Raw genomic sequence first — 7,606 nt, 5'->3', positions numbered from 1 at the left:
CATCCCTATCTCACCCCTTGTCCAGAACCCCATTCCCACTGCATCCCTCTCTGGGACCCCATCCCCATTGGCTCTTTCTCCGTGCCCCCATCCCCATTCCACCCCCTCTCCGTGCCCCCATCCTCATTGCACCCCCTCCATGGAACCTCATCCCCATCTCACCCCTTCTCCATGTCCCCATTCCTATTGCACTCCCACTCCGTGCCCTCATCCCCATTGTACCCTTTCTCCATATCCCCATCCCCATTGCAACCCCTCTCCATGCCCCCATCCCCATTGCATCCCCTCTCTGTACCCTCATTCCCATTGCACCCCCCTCTCCTTGCCCCCATCCCCGCTGCACCCCTCTCTGGGACCCCATCCCCATCTCACTCCTTGTACAGAACCCCATCCCCATTGCACCCCCTCTCCGTGCCCCATCCCCTTTCCCCGCCCCCCGGCCCCCCCAGCCCGGTGCGGGGTCTCAGGGTGTCCTTGTCCCCGCAGTCCCTGTGCTCGGAGCTGCGGTCGCTGCGGGCGCGGGCGGAGGCGGCGGCTCAGACCCACGAGCGGGAGGCGCGGGCGCTCCGGGACCAGGCGGCGGCGGCGGCCAAGCAGCGGGACAGCGCCCTGCGGGAGGTGACCCCCGCCCCGAGCCCCCTCCCACCCCCGGACCCCCGGGCCTCCCCTGACGGACCCGTTTTAGGCGGAGGAGGCGCGGGCGCAGCTGCGCTCGGCGGCGGAGGCGCGGGCGGCCGGGCGGCGGGAGCTGCTGGAAGCGCAGCGGGACGCCCGGGAGAGCCGGGAAGGGCGGGATGCGGAGCGGAGGCAGGCGCAGGAGGCGCGCAGGGCCCTGGGCGATGAGGCCAGGGAGAAGGAGACCCTGCGCCGCTCCAACGAGGAGCTGCGGGCGGCCCTGCGGAGAGCGGAGGGGGAGCGCATCAGGTCAGGGCCGGGGGGCACAAAGTGGGTTGCGGGGGGGATGGAGCACCTTGGAGGGTGATCCTCGGGGTGGCGGTGTGAGGGTTGGGACACAAGGATGCTCCGGTTGGGAGGGGTCAATGCTCCAGGTCCGGGTGACACAGAACAAGGGGATGGAAGTTTGGGGATGGGGAGATGCTCGGGATGAGGGGAAGCACGAGCTGAGAGGTGCAGGGGTGACACAGCACCTTGGAGGGTGGTCCCCAGAGTGGGGGTGAGGATCAGGACACAGGGATGCTCCAGTTGGGATGGGGCAATTGCTCCAGGTCTGGATGCCACTCGGGGCAAGGGAGTGGAAATCTGGGGATGGGGGGACATCCAGGATGAGGGGACACGCCGGATGGGGACAGCTTGGAGCGGGATGTGCCTGGCTCAGACAGGGCGATGCTCAGGACGCTGCTGAGCCGGGGGGATGCCGGGACCCCCTGGGAGGTGCTTCCAGCCCCTGCTCCCGCTTCCCGCAGCCTGAAGCGCTCCGGGGAGGACAAGGAGCAGCGGCTGGCGCTGCTGGAGGCGGGGCGGGCGGCGGCCGAGCGGGAGGTGACGGAGCTGCGGGCGGCGCTGCGGGACCTGGAGCGCGGCCGCCTGGACGCCCGCCGGGAGCTGCAGGAGCTGCGCCGGCAGGTCCGGGGGCAGGAGGAGGAGGAGGAGGAGGGTTGTGAGCACCTCCCAAGCCATTTGGGGTGTCCCCAAGCCGCCCCCCGTCCCCTCCCGGGCCAGGTGAAGGACCTGGACAGCGAGAACAGCCGGCGGAGCAGGGAGGTGGGGGAGCTGCAGGCGCGCGTGGCGCTGGAGGAGCAGCGGGAGGAGCGGAGCCGCCGCGAAGCCTTCGGCCTCAGGAGGAAGGTGGCGGAGAGCGAGGCTGACACAGAGGCTGCCAGGAAGGAGGTGAGGGGTCCCCAAGGGTCCCCAAGGATCCCCAGGACCCCGTTGCTTGGTGCCCCACACCCCAAAGTATCCCTGTCCCCCCCCCCGCTGTGTGTCCAGAGGTGTTGCTGTCCCCTCACCCCACAGCTGGGTGCCTGCTGTCCCCAGTCATCCCCATCACCCCATAACTGGTATCCCGTGTCCCTGAGTGTCCCTGGGTGTTCCTGTCATCCCACCATTCCATCCCCTGCATCTCTGCAGGTCCCTGTATCCCATTGCTCCATTCTTGGAGGGTCTCCTATCACTCCATCCCCTCAGTCTCCCTCACCCTGTGCTCCATCCCTTGTATCCCCATCACCCTGTTGCTGTGTTCCCTGCATCCCTGGGGTCCCCCATTACTCCATTGCTCCATCCTCTGCATCCCTGGAGTTCCCTGTCACCCCACTGCTCCATCCCCTTCATCCTTGGGGTCCACCATCACCCCCATCATCTTCTGCATCCTTAGGGATCCCTCATCATCCCATTGCTCCATCCCTTGGGGTCAAAATCACCCCACTGCTCCATGCTCTGCATCCCTGGGGTCCCCCTTCATCCTATTGCTCCATCCCTGGGGTCCCCCCTCCCCCATTGCTCCATCCCCCGCATCCTTAGGGGTCCCCCACCCCCACCACTCCCCCCCTTGCCTCTCCCTCACCCCGCCCTCCATCCCTGTCACCACCCCCCGTCCCATCGCTCCTTCCCTCCCGCTCCCGCAGCTCCAGCAGCTCCAGCAGCGCCTGGCGGAGGCGGAGGCGGAATTCCGGCAGCGGGAGAAGGAGCTGGCGCGGAGCCTGGAGGAGGCTCGCGGCAACGAGAAGAAGCTGCTGGCGGATTCCCGGAACCTGCAGCTGAAGGTGGAGGCGGCGCGGGGCGAAGTGGCCGAGCTGAGCCTGCGGCTGAGCGCGGCCCAGGGCCGGGCACAGGGGCTGGAGGCGGAGCTGGCCCGGGGCGAGGAGCTGCGCCGGGCGGCCGAGTCCCGGCTGGGCGGGCTCCAGGCGGCCCTGCGGAGAACCGTGGGCATGGCCCGGGCCCGGCCCGGCCCCCCGGCACCCGGTGAGAGCCCCGGGGCTGCGGCAGGGCTGGGGGAGAGGGATGTGTGCTGCGGTGGGCACTGTGTCACTGGGGTTACCCGTCAGTCAGCCCACTGCTCCATCCCCTGCATCCCTGGGGTCCCACATGCCTGTTATTCCATCCCCTGCTTCCCTGGGGTGCCCCATCTCCCCACTGCTCCATCCCCTGCTTCCCTGGGGTGCCACATGCCTGTTATTCCATCTCCTGCATCCCTGGGGCCTCACATACCTTGTTACTCCATCCTCTGCTTCCCTGTGGTTGCCCATCACCCCATTGCTCCATCCCTGGGGATCCTCCATACCCAGTTATTCCATCCCCTGCATCCCTGGGGTCCCACACAGCTGTTACTCCATCCCCTGCATCCCTGGGGTCCCACATACCCTGTTACTCCATCCCCTGTTCTCTTGGGGTCTCCTATTCCTCCATTCCCTGCATCCCTGGGGTCACCCATCACCCCATTGCTCCATCCCTGGCGGTCTCCCATACACCACTGCTCTGTCCCCTGCATCACCAGGGTCCCACATATCCCATTGCTCCTCCCCTGCATCCCTGGGGTCCCCAATTGCTCTGTTCCCTGCATCCTTGGGGTCCCCCCTCACCCCATTGCTCCATCCCTGGGGTCCCTCCGTCCCATTGCTCTGTTCCCTGCATCCTTGGGGTCCCTCCCACCCCATTGCCCCATCCTTACATCCCTGGGGTCCCCCATATCCCACGGGCACATCCCGTGGGATATGGTCCATCCCTCTCCCCCTCCCATCCTGCCCTGGGTGCTGCTCCCGCTGTCCCCATTCCCGCTGTTTGTCCCCATTCCCGCTGTTTGTCCCACCCAGGCGGGGCCCCAGAGGGGTCAGGAAGCCCCGGTTCCTCCCCGGAGCCCGACCCCGCATCCGATCCCGAGGCGGCGCGGGCGGCCCTGCGGGAATTCCTACGGGAGCTGCAGGAGGCGCAGCGGGAGCGGGTACATCCCCCTTCTCCTCCCTCCCCTCCGCCGTTATCCCAAAAATCCCCTTTCCCAGCCCATTCCCGCCCCCAGGAGGAGCTGCGGGTGCAGGTCGGGAGCCTGGGCCGGCGCCTGGCGGAGGCGGAGCAGGATCGGGATAACGCCAATTCCCGGGCGCAGCAGCTCCAGAAACTCATGGAAGAGAGCGAGGAAGGTGATGGAGGGGATGTTTTTTTTTTTTGGGGGGGTGGAATCTCCCCAGATGGTGAGGTCTGGGGTGATTTGGCCTGTGCTGGACCCTTTTGGGGAAGCTGAGGCACAGGGAGGGCGATGGTGCAGCCCAGACTGGAGGATGGTCCCTGGGATTTCTCCCCCCATGGCCCCAAAATCCTGGGAAAATGGGTGAAACCTGCAGTCCAAACATCAGGAACCCCAGTAAAACTGGTGCAACTGGGAAAACTCCCCCTGCATCTCCTGTAAACCCCAGTGTAGCTGGTAAAAACCTCCATATATACCCCATAAACCCCAATAAAATGGGTAAAACCCTCCTGGATCCCCCATAAACTCCAGTAAAACTGGTAAAAACCTCCATATATCCCCTCTAAACCCCAATAAAATGGGTAAGGCCCCTCCTCATCCTCCACAAATCCCAGTAAAACTGGTGAACTCCCCTATGGATCCCATGTAAATCCCAGTAAAACTGATAAAACCTGCTGTGCAAACTCCATGAATCCCAATGAATTGGGTGAAACTCCAGTGCAGCCCCCATAAATCCCAGTAAAACTGGTCACACCTGCTCTGAATCCCACGTAAACCCCAGTAAAAGTGGTAAATGTCCCCTGTATTTCCTGTAAACTCCAATAAAAGTGGTAAAACCCCCCGAGCAAACTTCATAAATCCCAATAAAGTGGGTAAAACCCCTGTGCATTCCCCATAAACCACAGTAAAACTGGTAAACTTCCCTATGGATCCCATGCAAATCCCAGTAAAAGTGGGAAACCTGCTGTGCAATCTCCATAAATCCCAATAAAATGGGTAAAACCCCTGTGCATCCCTCTTAGATCCCAGTGAACCCTCCCTGCATCCCCCATAAGCCCCAATAAAACTGGTGAAAGCCCTTTGCATCCCACACCCACCCCGGGAAAACCGGGAAGTGCCCTGAGCAAACTCCATAAATCCCAATAAAGTGGGTGAAACCCCCCTGAACCTCCCATAAACCCCAGTAAAACTGGTAAACCCCACTATGGATCCCCTGTAAATCCCAGGAAAACTGGTAAAACCCCCCTGTGCAGGCACTGTAAATCCCAGGAAAATGGGTAAATCCCCCCTGCACCCCCCATAAACCCCAGTAAACCCTTCTGCATCCCCCATAAGCCCCAGTAAATCCCTTTTCCATCCCCATAAACCCCAGTAAAATCCTTCTGCATCCCCATAAACCCCAGTAAAACCCCTGCAATTCCCACAAACCCCAGTATAACCCTTCTGCATCCCCCATAAATCCCAGAAAACCCCCTTTCCGTCCCCCATAAACCCCAGTAAAACCCCTTCAATTCCCACAAACCCCAGTATAACCCTTCTGCATCCCCCATAAATCCCAGTAAACCCCCTTTCCGTCCCCCATAACCCCAGTAAAACCCCTCTGCATCCCCATAAACCCCAGTAAAACCCCTCTTTGTCCCCCATAACCCCCAGTAAACCCCATAACCCGCCCTGGATCCCCCATAAATCCCAGGAAAACCAGCAGACATCCCATTCCCGCCCGTTTTCCCGCTGAAGGGGGGTGGGGGCCGTGCCTTCCCAGGGCACCGGGGGGACCTGAGCAGCTCCGAGGCCACGCTGCTGCTCCAGGAGGAGACCCTGCGCCAATCCCAGCGGGAACGCCGCGAGCTCCGGGACAAGGTGGCGGCGCTGGAGCGGAGCCTCCGCAATTCCGAGCGGGAATGCCGGGCGGCACAGGTGGGCATTGCCACGAACCTCCATATCCAATTGGGAATTCTGGGCGGCCCAGGTGGGCATTGCCACAAACCTCCACTTCCAAATGGGAATGTTGGGTGGCCCAGGTGGGCATCCCGGTGTCCCTCTGCTTCCAAGTGGGAATTCTGGGTGGCCCAGGTGGGCATTGCCACAAACCTTCATATCCAGGTGGGAATTCTGGGAATGCCAGGCAGCCCAGGTGGGCATTGCCACAAACCACCATATCCAATTGGGAATTCTGTGTGGCCCACTTGGGCATTCCCATGTCACTTCCAAGTGGGAATTGCTGTGTGGCCCAGGTGGGCATTCCCACATCGCTTCCAAGTGGGAATGCTGTGGGCATTGCCAGGCGGGCAGGGCCGTGTTCCCGGCCCATCCCGGCTCCAGGCCGGCATTCCGGAGCCGTGCCCGCCCCGCAGGAGCGGCTGAGCGCGGCGCGGGCCGGGGGGGCCGAGCTCCTGGATGCCAAGCGGCGCCTGGAAGCGCTGGAAAGCCGGAGCTGCCGCCTGGAGCTGCAGCGGCGGGTGCTGGAGGGGGAGCTGGGCCGGGCCCGGCGGGCACTGGGAGAGCGGGAAGCGGAGGCCAAGGAGGCCAAGGAACGGGCGGAGCTGCTCCAGAAACAGGTGTGGCCCCGATCCCGGGAAATCCCAGAAAGAGCTGTGGCCCCCATCCCGGGAAATCCCCCCGCCCGGGGTCCAGTCCCCCCAGTTCCCCCGAACCCCCTCCCAGTTCCCCCGACCTTTCTCACAGTTCTCCATTTCCCCCTGAACCCCTTTCCAGTCCCTCCAGTTCCTGCTCAACTCCATCCCAGTCTCCCCAGTTTCCCCCGAATCTCCTCCCAGTTCCCCCCAGTTGTCCCTGAACCCCTACACAGTTTGCCCCGTACCCCTCCCCCAGTCCCCCCAGTTCCCCCCATGTCCCTTCCCAGTTCCCTCTGAACCCTTTCCAAGTCCCCCACTTCCCCCTGGCCCCCCTCCCAGTTACTCCAGTTCCTCCTGACCCCCCTCCCAGTTCCCCCTGTATCCCCTCCCAGTCCCCCCAAACCTTTTCCCAGTCCCCTCGTTTGCCCTGAACCCTCTCCCAGTCCCCCCAGTTCCCCCTTACCCCCCTCCCAGTTCCCTCTGGCCCCACTGCTGTGGTTTTGGGGTGCAGCTGGCCCAGAGTGAGCAGCGTTCCAGCAAATTCCAGCTGCTCAGTGCCCCGCTGGAGAGCGATTCCAAGGAGGATTCTCCGAGCGCTCCCTCCGTGCCCGATGGTTCCCTGCTCCAGGAGCGGCTCCAGCAGCTCCAGAGCGCCCTGACCGCCGGAGAGCTGGACCGGAGGGGACTCCAGGTGGGATGGGAACCCCGGGAGGGACACGGGGGTGGGGGGACACAGAGGGGTCCACACAGGGGATCTCGGGAGTGTCCTGGTGTCCCAGGAGGGGCTGGGGGTGGGATGCACATCCCGGTGTCCTGCAGGAGGGGCTGGGGGTGGGACGGACATCCCGGTGGGATGCACATCCCGGTGTCCCGCAGGAGGGGCTGGAGGTGGGATGGAGATCCCAGTGGGATGCACATCCCGGTGTGCGGCAGGAGGGGCTGGGGGTGGGATGGAGATCCCGGTGGGATGCACATCCCGGTGTGCGGCAGGAGGGGCTGGAGGTGGGATGGAGATCCCGGTGGGATGCACATCCCGGTGTCCGGCAGGAGGGGCTGGAGGTGGGATGGAGATCCCGGTGGGATGCACATCCCGGTGTCCCGCAGGAGGGGCTGG

The 7,606-nt window shown here is 63.7% G+C and overlaps 1 protein-coding gene across 1 annotated transcript in view; it reads left to right on the top strand.

The window, feature by feature from the left end:
- CROCC (ciliary rootlet coiled-coil, rootletin) overlaps positions 1-7,606 on the top strand; it is a 29,246-nt gene that overhangs the window by 17,335 nt on the left and 4,305 nt on the right. The window contains exons 11-20 of the mRNA XM_027693153.1: positions 487-618; positions 686-924; positions 1,425-1,584; positions 1,681-1,848; positions 2,583-2,919; positions 3,768-3,895; positions 3,971-4,091; positions 5,679-5,833; positions 6,271-6,474; positions 7,004-7,183. Of these exons, the coding sequence (XP_027548954.1) occupies positions 487-618; positions 686-924; positions 1,425-1,584; positions 1,681-1,848; positions 2,583-2,919; positions 3,768-3,895; positions 3,971-4,091; positions 5,679-5,833; positions 6,271-6,474; positions 7,004-7,183 (1,824 nt within the window). The remainder of the gene's footprint in view (positions 1-486; positions 619-685; positions 925-1,424; positions 1,585-1,680; positions 1,849-2,582; positions 2,920-3,767; positions 3,896-3,970; positions 4,092-5,678; positions 5,834-6,270; positions 6,475-7,003; positions 7,184-7,606) is intronic.

This window comes from Neopelma chrysocephalum, unplaced genomic scaffold (genome assembly GCF_003984885.1).
Source record: "Neopelma chrysocephalum unplaced genomic scaffold, ASM398488v2 Primary Assembly neopelma1_90, whole genome shotgun sequence".
Taxonomy (NCBI): Eukaryota; Metazoa; Chordata; class Aves; order Passeriformes; family Pipridae; genus Neopelma; species Neopelma chrysocephalum.
Note: the sequence above shows the minus strand (reverse complement) of the source record. Positions and strands in the feature narration are given on the sequence as shown.